Genomic DNA, 16,484 nt, shown 5'->3' on the forward strand with positions numbered 1-16,484 from the left:
CACGCACGTACTCGCCCACTGAAATTTGCATACTGTGAGTAGCCGACAAATTGGACATACCGTATAAATAGCGATGTCCTCACTGCTCGGTATCCGACTACCCCTTCAGCAGACGGCGGAGCAGCAGGGCTCTATTGTAGAGGGCTCTGCCTGTGCTAATAGAACTAGGGTTACCATATCGTAACTTTTGTTCTATCTCACACAGGCTCTGCCCTCTAATGGACTCTATGGGTACAGTCGGTGGAGCCCGATGACTGTCCGCCCACAGGCCACCAGCCACAGGCCCTAAACCGCCTCCATCCTAAGTGCACTAGGAGCTTGGCATGACCAAGAGAGATGTGATTCACCCAGATCCAAACACCTGAACTGTCCTGACCCCTTACAGGGACATCCAGCACAGTCAGTGTGAATTTTCTCCACAACAACCGGTAGCCTATGGTAGACACTGGTCTCTCTCTTCACAGATCCTGAGTCACACCTGCGAGCACAGATTCTGAGAAGGAGCCCGTAAAAACGCACATGGTGTAGACCACGACACCGTTGTGCAAATCTCCTCGATGCTCACTGAAGAGGGGCGTTGACACAGCCACACCCCTTGTGGAGTGAGCCCGGAGGGTGGGTCTTTCCCCGCCTGCGCACAGGCCTGTGAGATACACTCACAAAGCCATCTGGCTAGATGCTTCTTGGATAGAGCCTTACCGATCGTACCATCACCGAAGGAAATGAGCAGCTTTGCCTCCCTAGGCCCAGGGTGGGGCGGGGGGTGGAAGGCATCCAAATGTATCGTCCTCGACCTAAAAAAGCTCCTCATGTTCTTAGGAACGAAGGAGGGGTTTGGTCTTAATACCATACACTGTGGTCCCTTACGAAGCAGCATGCAGCTGGAATGAACCGACAGGGCAAACAGCTCACTCACCCTCTTGGCAGAGGTGAGAGCTAGTAACAAAGCTGTCTTGAGAGATAGCATCTTCAAGGAGGACTGTTCCAGGGGCTCGTAGGGGTTTGACCTCAGAGCCTCTAGTACCAGTGGCAGATCCCACTGGGGCGCAGAGAAACGATACACTGGTTGTTGTCTCCTTACACCCTGCAGAAAACACTTCACAAGGGGGTGGGTGAAGACAGGTCTGTCGCCAAACCCCTCAAGATGTGATGAGATGGCTGCCACATACACCTTAATGGTTGAGGGTGACAGTCCCTTCTCCATTAGACCTTGTAGGAAGGAAAGGATGGATCCCACTGAGTAGGTTATGGAATCAATTTCCCTCTCGAGGAGGACCAGAAACACCGCCTGGAGCTCCAGTTGGTTGATATGTCGGCTCTCCCCGGGCGGCCATACACCACCCACTGCTCTCCCCAGGCAGGTCCCTCCCCATCTGGTCAGAGACGCATCCGTGAACAGAACACATATGAGAAGATCCAGCTGAGCGGTACCCCCACCCTCAAGCGATGAGTGGACCCCTAGAACCACAGGTCCTTCTGTACTGACTGGGGGGGCGTCACCATGCATCGTTTGTGCCTCCTGAGGTCTAGATGCAGGCTGGTAAACCAGCGTTGGAGCCGTCGCATGTGTAGCAGGCACAGGGAAACCACTGGGTGGGCTGCTCCCATGAATCCCTGCAGCTGCATAACTGACAGTGCCGTCACAGCAGTCCCCAGCTGCAGCTTGTGGACCGCCTGAAGAAGAGTCGTCTGTCTGAGTTCCGATAGATGAGCTCTCAGGCTGGCTGAGTTGAGCACAACCCCCAAATACTCCACCTCCTGGCGGGGATGGGGGGAGCTCTTCTGCCAGTTGATTGCAAAGCCCAGGTTGCTCAGATGCAAAATCAACTGAGCTGTGTGGAAAATTGCCCAGGGTTTTGACCTGGCCATGACAGTGAGGTCATCTAAGTAGAAAAACACCCTCATGCCCTGATCGAGCAACGGTAGCAGTGCGGCGTCTACGCATTTGCTGAATGTGCGGGGGGCAGTGTCTTTCAGGTCAATGGTTGTCAACCAATCGCCGGGCTGCACTAGCTCCAGCAGTTTCCTGAGTGTCAGCATGCGGAACGGTGTTCGTGCATTATGCTGGTTCAGGTAACTGACATCCAGGATGGGTCTGAAGCCTCCAGTCTTCTTGGGGACCAGGAAGTATGTAGAGTACATGTTGTGCATTGGTACGACAGAGATAGCCTGCTTCAGCAGGAGCTCTTGAATCTCGGTGGCCAGGAAGTCCACCTCCTCCTGAGAAGACAGGTTGGCTTCCTTGATGCCCTGGAAAGACGGTGGGATACGGCAAAATTGTAGGGAGTAACCCCACCTCAATATGCCCTCCTTCCAGTCTGTTGGCTTGCAGCAGCGTCTCCATTCCATGTGGAAATGAGTCAGGGGACACGCTGTCAGCTGAGGAGCGTTGTGGATGAAACGCTGGAAAGCTTCCTCGGCCCTCACGGCCACCAAACCCTTCATAAATGGGAGTTTGGCCCAAGGGGGGCCGCAATAAGGCCGAAGTCCCAAAAAAAACGAGCGGACTATGGTGTCCTGAATGCACCATGGCCGAATTCTCAAGAAAGCCAAGCTGGTGTCGTAGCCTGTAACAGTGTTGTCGTAGCATCTCCAGTGACACGGTGAGTGTCAGCAGAGCTGTCTTGAGGAGCAGTGAAGAGTCGGGGAGCTCTCCTCTCCACAGCTGTGAAACAGCGCCGTGAACCGCTCACAGCAGCAACGAGCGATCTCCTCCGCCTCGTTATGCCGGAAGAGACGTGGCCAGCGGCAGCCTCTCTTCAGCAATAGTGGGCTTCGCTAGCCCTGGCTAGGTCACTGCTATCACAGTTACTCCATGACGCGCTGTGACATCTTGTTGGAGCAATTAGCTTAGGTCGGTGAACGCACTGTGTTGGTGTGGCGTGTTCAGCACAACACTTTGCTGGGAAGGGGTTGGTGAGGAGGAATTAGCTCTTGGAGGAATGTAGGTTTTAATCAAAACATTTGGTACATTCACAACATTGTCACAGGCAGTACACAACATATGAAGACAGTGGCTTGGACATGAGGCAGAGGGGAGGGGCTCGGCAACATCCTCCGGCTGCTCTCCCTCCTCAGTCATTTCACCGGCCGCTTCTTTCCCAGGCCGTAGGTAGGCTGGCGGGGGAGCCTGGGCTGCTCCTGATGTAGATCCCCCTGTCTGGGTGGACTCCCTGGGCGGGTTGGTGTCTCGGGGAGGGTGAGGTGGATCCGCCCTGAGTGGTAGTGGTGATCTGGCTTGACGGCAAGCATGCCATCTAAGAGTGGCATTATGAGGAAAAGCCTCGCCGCCCTTGCCCTGAGCCAGCGGCATGTGGCGACTAAGCTGCGCCTTCTCTTCATCCAGCCTTCTGAAGCGCTGAGTAGCGGACGATATGGCGCCAAAGAGGCCGTTGGACGAGATGGGGGCACCCAACAGCTCTTCCCGGTCCTTCCCATGGAGAGCTGTGAGTCCCAACCACACGTGGCAAGAACCTACGGTGACCAGAGACATCATGTGCCGAGCAGCGGTGGCCACACCCTGAACCAGGTTATTCATCTGCCCGATGGCTTGGGGCTCTGGTCCGATAAGGAGAAGGGGGCGATCGGGGACTCAGATTCTGCTGCAACGCCCAGCACACCCAGATTGTTGGACGTTACGACCAGCTGCGGCCCAGTGGAAATATTTTTTCAAGTTGTACAAATTGTTTGAAATTGTTAAAAATATTGAAAACGTTACATAAGGTACAATGTGTAAAAATTCGGCGGAGGAGAGGTGTCAAGCAGAGAGAAGACAAAGGAAGGTTGGGCATCAGAGAGGCAGTGACAATGTTGAGCCAGAATATTTTCACATCTAACTAACTTTATTTTGACCAAACCAGAACTGGGATTGTTAGAACAGTAGACATAGCAACACACATACACACATCTCCCAGCTGAAACCAGGGTGGTTAGGGGAGGCCTGAGCTATACTATTGGACTATCGACTCTTGAGGTACAAAGTAGTATTACGAGACAGCTGGTTAGCGTGCTAATGAGTTAGTTGAGTTAAACCTTCTTCTTGCTTCAATGCTGCATACTTTTTTAACTTTAGAGAAAAAACACATCACAAACCCGACTCAAGAGCATGTCACGTTTATAGGGAGAGAACAGAAAACTTCACAAGAAGAAACTGTGTCAAGAATTTGTTAAAGTTGATCAGCACATGTACGTTTGAGTCATTTTAGAATCAGTAGGTTTCTTTTTATTTAAGCATAAGTTACTTTTTGGACAATGCACATTTGTTTCTTCTATATTTACATTGCATTGCTTGTTTTCTTATTGTGCACATAAACTTTTCTCAAAGTATTTCTTTTGTTAGTTAACATTTCTTGGTGCAAGCTATTTTCAGAACATTTTTAACAAATTATGTTTTTTCAAAGTGATTGGGACAACTATTGGGACACCTATGCTTGTGGACTAGTGTTTTATTGTTCGCCCCTCAGACTAAGTATGATGGACAAGCCTTGTTGTTGTATTTCAGAAGGTAACACAGCAAAGTAAGGCATTTCAGTAACTGATAAATATCTCCTGTGAGAAGTTGTGTTAGAATGTCTATTTCAATTTTTTTCTGATTACTTTTGCAAATTAAAACTGTTCATGCTGATATCTTCCCTCTCAATCTTACTTTGAAGGTGAATGCATCCACTGAGGCATCCTACATGAAAAAAGAGAATTTACCTCTGTGGGTGTATTTACATTTTCATGAGCAAAAGGATGACAAAATGAGGTAGCAAATTCTTACCAGTGAAAGTAAATATGCCAAATGACTTTTTGAAGTTGTCTAAGGATTATCTCACCAGTTTCATTTTTGAGGTGTAAAAAAGTAATGAGTAAAGAGTACGTACTGTAATGAATATTCTTAGGGAGTGATAAAGTCTTTGTTTCTTAATTTGGTAATGAATAAGTGAAACATAACCTATTTAATGCACATTGAATGGGGCTTAAGAGCTACTGTAATCATCAATTGTTTTTTGTGAGGTTTCTTTGTGGGCCCTTACACTTCTTCTAGTAATACCTTCATGGTTTCTGCCTCTTTATCACTGAGCTTGCCTCTTTGCATTTGTGTGGATTTGAATGCACACACAGCTTTGTGGATAAGAACAGAGAGATGAGCAACATCAGCACTTCCAATAATGTAACCAGCCAGCACAAAGCCAATCACACCTCCCTTGGCACTCAGAGAATCACAGCATGATCCTCGTCATTTTATTTCTTGCTCATTCCTTAAGGAAACATGGGTGATTACACACTTTTCTTTGCATCCCGTCCTCTAGGTAATTTGTGTTTCCTTTCCATTGAGTGTATTCTGACTTACATTCACCATGCAGTCCTGACCCATTCAACCATAATGCTTCAGACCAGAAAGGGTATCAGACAATGTGCTAGTTAATTTGATGCAGAGATTGACTGGATGCGCTATCAGACGCTGCTCTATCAAGACTGCTCTTTTTCACTCCCCATCTAAGCCGTTGCATTTGCTTGCATTTGTAGGCAGGAGGAGTTCTGCAGGAAGGCCTACTTAACAGGAAAGAGCTTTCAGATGCAACTCCTAGGGGACAATCGATCTCTCTTTGCGGTGTGCTGTTTTTGCTACTCCTCCATGGGGGCCTATTGCTATCGATCTCCACTGTGTATGAGCTGTTTTTTGGTGTACAGGGGAGATGCATTTAATGTGTTTTGCTGGAAATTGTTTGTATATTCAACCACCTATTCACTTCGTTGTGTATATACCATATCTACATTGCGCTGATATTATTTTTTTTAAGGCTGTGGAAAAGACTTGTATTTTTTATTTTATGTTTTTATTTTTCTCAGTATCTACCTTGGTATGTGTCATTGCTAATAAGTTTTTATAACTCACTGATTAAAGAAGTATACATTTGCAAATAAAGTAAAGGACAAAAGGATTCATACATTTTCTCAAAAAAACAATGAAACATGAACAAATGATAAAAGAGGGAGGTGTGTGGAAAATAAACTATTCAAGAAGGTGCTGGGGTCGCAGAAAGAAGGGTAAGTGGAAGATACAGAGAGAATTGTCTGGTAAAATGTGACATGTGAACAGGAAACATGCTCTGCACAAATGTACACTGGAATAATGCATTGGTACTCTGTGGATAAATACAGTTCTACTATACTTAAGTTACTGCAGGACTCAAAACAATCATGAATGTTTGCTAAACAGTTTGCTTAAGTGCTCTCAAAACGAAGGTATGGTACAATATGGTAGCCCTAGTTCTATACACACAGGCAGAGCCCTCTACTGGAATCTACCTCTTCCATTCACTCGCCCACTCAAATTTTTATTGTGCACATAGCCGACCAATAGGACGTCACTACCGATACGTGCGTGACGTATAAATAGCTGTGTCCTTACTCCCTCAGCATCCAACAGCCTCTTCAACAGACTGTGTCGAAGTGGCAGGGCTCATCAGTAGAGGGCTCCGCCTGTGCTTATAGAATTAGGGCTACCATATCAGAACCGTCATTCTATCTCACACAGGCTCCGCCCTCTACTGGACTCTATGGGTACAGTGATAGCTAGCAGCAAGGCCGTTTGAGAGATAGCATTTTCAATGAGGACTGCTCCAGGGGCTCATAAGGTGCAGATCTTAGAGCCTCCAGCACAAGTAGCAAGTCCTACTGAGGCGCCGAGAGACACCCCTACCACCTCCTTTGGGAATTTCCCACTGTGGTGATCGGCTGTGTTTATATCCCGCCTGGTGTTACCACCAACACAGCAGCTGAGCTAGCAGCCCAGAATGTCCATGCAATGTTAAAGAGGTGGTATTATGCTTTTTGGCTTTTCCCCTCTTATTGAGTTATATCTCTTTTTTGTGCATGTAATAGGTTTGCAAAGTGAAAAAGCCCAAAATCCAGCCCAAAGGGAGTTTCTATCTCCCACAGAAAGCACTGCTCTGAACTGCTTGAAAACAACTTGTTTGTAGTCCAGCTGTTTCCCTTCCTTCACTGTGACGTCACAATGAAAACGCGTCATAAAGTTTGCCAAGCGGCTAGTGGGGTCAGGCATGCCCTCAAACCAAGCTAGTCTGAGCGGAGGCCCTTTGATTTTAGTTAAGCCACTATTCCACTGCACAGTTTGTATCACCTCACCTCCATCGAGGTTCCAAGTGAGCTGAGGGATACTAAAATGTAACGTGAAAACACAACAGACTGCTGATTGGTCAGAGAGAATATTCACTATTCACTGCATCATCATTGCGTGCACCAGACAGAGGCCAGCAACAGAAAGTTTTATATTTTACAGTTTTCGTATGGAATTTCATCACTAAAGTTTTGAGGTGAGAATATTACCATTTTTACGAGAAGTGATGGCGGAACAAAAATGTGCTTGAATATTTTCGGAGTTGAGGAGCTCTGCAAGTTGCTGCGGGGGATGCCTGTGCCAACCCATGGGAGGAGCATGTGAGGCCGGCCAGCCGCCTGCTCACAGAGCCCTCCGCTCCCGCCGTCACACAGACCGCTGCAGCAACAACGGCAGAGGAAAACACAGCTGGAAGGTTTTCATACCGCTTATCTGTCTTTATATTCCGAGTAATATTGAAACGTTTTAACTTAAAAAAGAGAAAGTGTGGCTGTGTGGATCGCTGGTGTGTGTGTGAACATTATGTCACGGCAGTTACGTCGCAGCGTACGTACTATCTCTGGGTACTATCTGCAATGAAAAACGGAGCAGGGCCGAGTCGAGTCGAATCTATTGATTTGCGCTATGGTAGCATTTTTCGGCAAGGCAGCATAGATCGTCAGAACACTGGCAACAGTCCAACATTTAGTCCTAAAAGACGATGCAACTCCGACTCTGTTTGGGCCTGGAAATTCACAACCACAACCTGTAAGTATGCTTTATTGGTTGTGAATTATATTTAAAATAAACACGGCAATGTAACTTCACAGACTGTTCAAGTGCGGAGTTGTTGTAAACGTTGTCTAACACAGCTGAAGTTATAGCTATAATGCTAACATTACACCTGATGTGAAAGCTACTGAGCAAACGTTCAAATTGTTTGGCCAATTTTTATGTAAAATTGAGTTGATTTGGATCATGCTACCTTCTCTGCTTCTGATTGGCTAGTAGTCCTTACCTGGGAACTGCGCATGTGCAACTCCCAACAAAGATTTTGTACAAGTAAGATGCATCACTCTGTAGCTCAAGAGCGGAGCGTACAACACACAGGGTGAAAATAGGAGCAATGTGCAGTATGAGAAAAATATGGTGTTTTTTGAAAATTAAACCATGTAAACCTGTTCTTGTACAACCCCTAATTAAGATTTTGAACCTGAAAATGAACATAATACCACCTCTTTAAGCAAATATCCTGACGCTCCAGTGCTTATTATGGAGGATTTTAATAGCTGCAGGCTGGACTGTGTCCTCACATCCTTTGAACAATATGTGGATATCCCCACAAGGGAGCGAAAAGGTGCTGGACTTGTGTTATGGGAACATAAACAACACTTATACTGCTTTCGTGCAGCTCCCAATAGGCGCCGCGGATCACAACATTGTCTTCCTGCTTCCGCAATTCAAACAAATGCTGAACAGGGACAAACCAGCCACCTAGTGTTCGGAGGACACAACCGCACAACTACAGGTGTCCCTTGCATGTACTGACTGGAGTATATTTCATGGTGACCTTGATCTAAAAACCGACGCCATAACTGACTACATTAAGTTCTGCATGACAACCACCATCCCAGTCAAAACTATAAGAAAACATCTATGTATGACAAACCAAATAAAACTCAAACTCAAGGAGAAACAACAGGCATTCCAACGCAAAGACTGGCTCTCAATCAGACACATTATGTCCAGGAAAACTGGTGGTATGCAGCAGAACTAAAGAGAGTAGCCTCGTCTAAGAATGCTGTCCAACGCATCTTCAGACCTCTCCGCCGCCAAACTCTCCATAAATGGAAGTTTAGCCCAAGGAGGGGGGGCCGACATCAAACGGGCTGTGGTGTCCCTCAACGCACCAGGTCGTCGGTGGTGCAGTCAATATCAACACAGCTGCCGAGTGAAGCCGCGTCATGACAAGGCATCCTCCTCTCCACTGCAGCGACCGGCTGCTGGAAGGATGAGTTGCTGTTCGCTGTGACAAAGCGCCGCGGTCCGCAATGCTGGAAGAGACTGGTTGAGTCTCTCCGGCTACAGATGACCTAGATTGGCTGCGACTCTTTTTCCAAGGGGCTGCAATCGAAAGGGCCGTGGTGTCCTTGAATGCACCATGAACCATTCTTTGAAAAGGTTGAGTGTCCTTGAACGCAGTCACAGCTGCTGACTGTGTTGTGATTGGCGCGTCCTCTGTGTCGACGTCAGCCTCAACACAGCTTCCATGTGAAGCAGCGACAGAGTGGACACCCTCACCTGCAGCAAAACAGCGTTGTGAGCCGCTCGTGGAGGAAACGAAACCAACTGAAGCAGCAAGTGATCTCTTCCCTCCCACTAAGATAAGATAAGATATATGTTATTGTCCCCGAAGGGAAATTTGTTTTGGACTCCGTTCTGCAGATTTACAAAGACAACACAAAATACAGAAATAAACATCTCTCAACACATATTCTCATGCAACATAACACATGCTCTCATATTAGACAGATATCTATATAGTAAGCACATTAACTCCTTCCAATGGAAGTTTTTGATTGAACAACCCTGTCAGCCGCAAATGTAGCACAACCCTTGCACAATGAGATATTGCACACCCCTATAGCCTATGTATTGCACAAATGACATGTTAAACAATCCAAAAGCTTATGTATTGCTTAACAAACATATTGCACAGCCCCAGTAACCTACGTATTGCACAAATGACATAATGCACAACTCAAATAGCCTACATATTGCACAAATGACACATTTCACATAACCTATGCAATACACAATGACATGTTTAACAATCCAACAGCCCATGTGTTGCACCACTAACATATTGCATAACCCCAATAGCCTACTTATTACACAATGACATAGTGCACAACTCAGCTAGCTTACATGTTAGTGTTGATAAGCTTAATGGACATAGACACAAATGAGTGTTTATATTGGTTTAGCCTGCATTTAGCAACCCTGAATCTTCTACCAGAGGGTAAAAGCTGAAATTCTGGGTGAAGTATGTGGGTCGGATTGGAAACTATTTATTGTGCCTGTCTGATAACCGTCCTGCTCATAAATTGTTTGAAGGGGCAGATGGTTTTTGACCCCCATAATCTTCATAGCTGTCTGTACCTGACGGGCGATCTGTGATTTGGACTGTGCTGTCAGGTTACCATACCAGGCTGTGATACTGTATCTTAGAATAGTCTCTAGAATTGCATGATAAAACAACAACATAAATTTCTGTTCGACGCATACACTCTAAGTCTTCGTAAAAAATGCATCCTCTGTTGAAGTCTTGAGCAGAGAGTATTCACGTGGTCCTTCCAACTAAGTGCATTATCTATATACTCTTACAAGTATATACATATATATATATACACTCACCTAAAGGATTATTAGGAACACCTGTTCAATTTCTCATTAATGCAATTATCTAATCAACCAATCACATGGCAGTTGCTTCAATGCATTTAGGGGTGTGGTCCTGGTCAAGACAATTTCCTGAACTCCAAACTGAATGTCAGAATGGGAAAGAAAGGTGATTTAAGCTATTTTGAGCGTGGCATGGTTGTTGGTGCCAGACGGCACAGTTACTGGGATTTTCACGCACAACCATTTCTAGGGTTTACAAAGAATGGTGTGAAAAGGGAAAAACATCCAGTATGCGGCAGTCCTGTGGGCGAAAATGCCTTGTTGATGCTAGAGGTCAGAGGAGAATGGGCCGACTGATTCAAGCTGATAGAAGAGCAACTTTGACTGAAATAACCACTCGTTACAACCGAGGTATGCGGCAAAGCATTTGTGAAGCCACAACACGCAAAACCTTGAGGCGGATTTGCTACAACAGCAGAAGACCCCACCGGGTACCACTCATCTACTACTACTACAAATAGGAAAAAGAGGCTACAATTTGCAAGAGCTCACCAAAATTGGACAGTTGAAGACTGGAAAAATGTTGCCTGGTCTGATGACTCTCGATTTCTGTTGAGACATTCAGATGGTAGAGTCAGAATTTGACATAAACAGAATGAGAACATGGATCCATCATACCTTGTTACCACTGTGCAGGCTGGTGGTGGTGGTGTAATGGTGTGGGGGATGTTTTCTTGGCACACTTTAGGCCCCTTAGTGCCAATTGGGCATCGTTTAAATGCCACGGCCTACCTGAGCATTGTTTCTAACCATGTCCATCCCTTTATGGCCACCATGTACCCATCCTCTGATGGCTACTTCCAGCAGGATAATGCACCATGTCACAAAGCTCGAATCATTTCAAATTGGTTTCTTGAACTTGACAATGAGTTCAGTGTACTAAAATGGCCCCCACAGTCACCAGATCTCAACCCAATAGAGCATCTTTGGGATGTGGTGGAACGGGAGCTTAGTGCCCTGGATGTGCATCCCACAAATCTCCATCAACTGCAAGATGCTATCCTATCAATATGGGCCAACATTTCTAAAGAATGCTTTCAGCACCTTGTTGAATCAATGCCACGTAGAATTAAGGCAGTTCTGAAGGCGAAAGGGGGTCAAACACAGTATTAGTATGGTGTTCCTAATAATCCTTTAGGTGAGTGTATATGTATATACTTGTAAGAGCTAACCTGAGTAATGGGTAAGTTGTTGATCACTACAAGCCTGGTGTCACCTATGTGTCAAACACCATCTCCTTAGTCTTGGTCACATTTAGCACAAGATATTTGTTGTCACATCACTGGACAAATTCCTCAATTTCCGTATGATATGCTGCTGGGCTTCTATCTTTGTGCATAAGGCAGAGGATTACTGTATTGTCTGAGAATTGATAATATAATTGTCAGTGTGGAGTCTAGTTCAGTCATATACACTGTAATATACAGTGTAAAGAGGACTGGAGAGCAGACACAGCCCTGAGGGGCACCAGTGGCTAGTGACTGGCCTGGGCTCCGTGAGAGCATTATTCACTCTGACCTGTTGAGTATGGTTTGTTAAAAAAGTAAAGTATCAGGAGTTAACGTTCATATGTTTAAGTTTCTGCAAATGTGGCTGCAGAGTGTTAAAAGCTGAACTAATATCAACAAACAAAATGCGCGCATAGGCCTTGGGGTCCTCAAGGTGTTTACTGACCAGATGTGAGATGCTGTTAATAGCGTCATTTGTGCCACGCCCCTGCCTATAGGCAAACTGGAAAAGATCTAAAAACACACTAACCTCTTGCTTGAGAAATGATACCATTATCCTCTCAAGACATTTCATGACAATGGATGTCAGTGACACAGGCCTGAAATCATTATTCACCTTCGGGCAAGATTTTTTAGGTACAGGTGTACTTACTGAATTCTTACACAAGGCAGGGATGGTGTGTGAGTCTACTGATTTTTGTAAGATGGGGCACCATGCAGGTGGCAGCTCCTTCTATCACCAGCCTTGCATCCTGTTCTGTGACAGAAATTGTCTCTAAAACATTCTTCCATTCAGAGGAAAAGTCCGGAGATTCAAATCTCAGAGAGAAGTCTTTCAGGTCATTAGCTTTTAGCAGGTCATCAGAAGTACTGATGCATGTTGGTAATTACATTCATTTTGTCCCATAGTTTTTTTTGAGTTAATTTCTGTAAAACTCTGTCAATCAATTCTTTATGTCTCCTCCTGGCTTCCCTGAGCAAGTGATTAAGTTATGTTTGCACAATTTTCAGTTGTGCTCTGTCCTGGTTCTTAAATGTCAATTTCTTGTGGTTGATACAGTCTTTAACCTCCTCAGTAATGTATGGTTTGTTGTTAGGATATACAGTTATTTCTTTCTGAGGTATAACATTATCCACACAGAATTTTATATAATCCGTAACGGTCGCTTTATCTACGTCCAGTTCGAAAGATGCTCCATTCTGTTGAGAGAAAGCAACCTTTAAGTGACTCAATGCTGTCGCTAGTCCAGACCTTTACAGTCTTCGTGTATGGTTTACTGCTCTTGAGAACATTTCTGTAAGCGGGGATGAGATGGAAAACGTTATGGTCCATAGTTGGACAACAGGGGTGTAGCCCTGCTCAAGTAGGCATTTTTCACATTACAATAGCAAGGATTCCGTCCTCTCTCATGCCACATTAAACATGTTGTAGAAAACCTGGTAGTGACAGTTTTAGATAAAATAAAAATCGGGGCTTCCGGAGTGCGAAGTAGCTGTTGGTGTACAGAGTCAGTGATGTCTGCTGCGGCACTTGCAGCGTTCCCACTGGGAGGGACATACACACTGCAGAGGATGATGTTGCCAAACGCAGGGCAAGCCATTAGCTCAGTGTCACTGAACGGCATATTCATCACAGCTAGCTTGATGGGATGGGGTTGGTGGTGGGGATGTAGCACTTTTAAGAATGTAATTTGTTTTAATAAACAGTTTAACATTCACAAAGTATCACCACAGTGTACACAAGCTGCACATGTTTTAGAGCAGTGGCTTCGTGAACACGAGGCTGCAGGGCAAGCCCTTAGCCTCACGTGAGGAGTTAGCTCTTTTAGAGGAATGTAACATGTTTTACTCAAAAAACAGTTTCCACATTCTCAAAACCTAACTGTTACAAGCAGCACATGTAAAACAATGGCCTCTCTCCTTTCATAACCTGTCACTTGGCCAGACGCTCCCTTCTCCAGCCGCACGTTGGCTGGCCTGGACTCATCCGGGCGGGATGTGGCTCCAGCCGTGGAGGTGGTGAATTCATTAGTTTGTCGTATGCTGAAGAAAAAAGGATGCTGAGGCAGTTTGGACACTGCTATGTATACGTCACACAAGTATCGGTAGCGATGGTCATATTGGTCGGCTACGTACACAATAAAAATTTCTGTAGGCAAGTTAGTGCGTGTGATTGGAAGATGTAGTACCCATAGAGTCCAGTAGAGGGCAGAGGCTGTGTGAGATAAATCTGCTATTTACTAAGGTAATACCACATGCTAACCCCTGTGTGGCATAGTCGATGCTATTCCTCTCTTTTAGGGGTAATCATAGCAATAATTAAATGTTAAAATGTTAAAAAGAAATCTACAATATGTGGTATATTGTTATATTATATAGTTATATTATTTTTTGTAAATTATTCCATATGAATGGTGATTTTATTCCAGTTAAGATTTCAAAAATTTGCTGACCCATTCATAGTGAATGACAGACAGCTGTAAAAAGAGCAGAGTACTCAGAATCACATGCCATTTTTGTGAACAGATTCTCAGTGGATTAGCACCTCTGGAATTCACGACATCTAAGATTAGAGGGGATGTTGAAATATGGATTCCTCTAGTCTTAATATTTAACAGAAGTCTCAATGTTAGGAGTACAACCTTTCCTCTTTTTCCTTGCCTAATTCTGATGGATGTGTCTTGCTGTCAAACTGGTAGAGACTTCAGAAGCAGGCAGCCACTCAGAAATGCTGTGGTTGGAGGTTTCTTTATGGCCTCCTCACCCTTCTTCCGGCAATACTTCCATGCCTTGAATTGTCTTATCTCTGGATTCTTTTCTCTGCACTTGTCTTGGTCTGAATCCACAAATGCAGCAGTCAGAACTGTGGATAACAGAACTACGGCTTTGTTTTCTAAAGCAATGGGCTACATCAGCGTTTACTATAATGAAGCTAAGACAAAGCCAATTACCTCCCCTACCCGCCACCACATATAGAGTCCCTGTGCTATTCATGTAATGAAAAAAAGACTTTTGTGTTTATCCATCAAGCATTTGTGGAGACAACCTCCCTTTATATCTCAAGATGCTCACTTTTTTCATATATAACTTTCCTTTTTCAAACATTTGTTTTTGATTGGTTTATTCAGCAAAACCTAACTTCCTTGCTCATTCAGTTCTTGCACAGAAGGCTAGGTCAAACTTGATGTTTTTTAATAATAATCACAACTGTTCTTGTAAGTCAGGGCAGCAATAGGCAAATTATGTATGTCCCAGTCAGGTTTCATTAGGATTTGCAAAATATTTTAAGATTTCAAAAGATTGCAGATAACTAAGGAAACACAGAACACATGTGTATATATATTGGAATATCTTCAGTTGGGCTAAATTTGAAGTCTTGTTTTAATGATACTTTACATACATTTCTATGGTTCTATCCAAGTACATGCAATATACAACAAACCAAACAAAAGATTAGAAGGGGAAATAAATGTATGGATTTAGACTTCTCAAAGGTAATACTAGGAATAGGAATAAGCTAAATTTACTCCAGTGGGATCCTTTAAACTTTTCAGTTGAGGTTAAAGTTCCTTGCTCAAGGGTAGTTCAAAGATAGTTGTTGAGTGAGGAGAGAATATATATATATATCTATGGTGGAAAGATGTTTGGCGCACAGATCTGACTGCTCTCCAAAAGAGTGATTTCCTCTCCTCCACACGAACACACACACACACACACACACACACACACACACACACAGATGAACTCATTAAAGCCTGGCTGCTGTAAGCACCCTGCTGCTGTTCCAACAGAGGTCCCCATCTGAAACACCCGGGCGGCAAGGACAATTGTTCCTGTTTTGTGGAAATAAATCACAGGGGCTAAATGTGACTAGTGGTGTCTCACTTTGATTATCACTGTTGACATATTAGCCAAGTGTAGAATACAGATTGCGCTCCCTAGCTGTTTCAAAAATGGTCATCTGCTATCACTGACTGCATAATTGTTTGCTTTTGTTGCTCTACAGAATTGCAAACCAAAAAAGGTCATCAGTCAGTGTATTTAATTGAAAACGCAGTACTTAAGATCTGCTTACTGGTAATATGTTAAAATTATACTATTTGCATTTTGGACTATTTTTGGGTCAAAAATACTACATAAGAGTAGTTTGGAGTGTTTGTTCTTCTCAAAATGGCTCATCAAAACAAGGCATTGATACATCATGAACACGACTTGTCTGCACAATATGGCTCCTATATAGCTCCTATTTACAACACTTTGTGTTGTGGTAAAGCAGTCTTTTATAACTTAATATTAATGAACGTTTAAATGTATTTACACCCCTTATGCACTTCCTTATCAAATGTTTTCTTTGTACATCGCTGTGTCTGTTGCTAAAATGCAAAGATTAATGTCAACTCAAACGATATCACTTTATCTATTGTTTTATGTTTTCTAGGCTCCCAGAGGTACGGATCTCAGACAATGGGCCTTATGAATGCCATGTGGGCATCTACGACCGGGCAACAAGGGAGAAGGTTGTCCTGGCTTCAGGGAATGTTTTTCTTACTGTTATGTGTAAGTACCATCACTGCACTTTATATTTTAAACCAAGGAAACATCCGTTCAGTGGGGTCTTGCTTATACAGTATTCAGTGTATTTCTGGTTAAAACAGGATCCTGGGGTGGGACATGCAGTGCATGGA

The 16,484-nt window shown here is 44.4% G+C and overlaps 1 protein-coding gene across 2 annotated transcripts in view; it reads left to right on the top strand.

Moving 5' to 3' along the window:
• Positions 1-16,484, top strand: part of igsf21a (immunoglobin superfamily, member 21a) — a 212,911-nt gene that overhangs the window by 113,878 nt on the left and 82,549 nt on the right. For both annotated transcript variants that reach the window (XM_038697467.1, XM_038697468.1), the window contains exon 4: positions 16,238-16,356. In XM_038697467.1, the coding sequence (XP_038553395.1) occupies positions 16,238-16,356 (119 nt within the window). The remainder of the gene's footprint in view (positions 1-16,237; positions 16,357-16,484) is intronic.

This window comes from Micropterus salmoides, unplaced genomic scaffold (assembly GCF_014851395.1).
Source record: "Micropterus salmoides isolate LMB-PRFRI ecotype aquatic unplaced genomic scaffold, ASM1485139v1 Ms_hic_scaffold_4, whole genome shotgun sequence".
Lineage (NCBI taxonomy): Eukaryota > Metazoa > Chordata > Actinopteri > Centrarchiformes > Centrarchidae > Micropterus > Micropterus salmoides.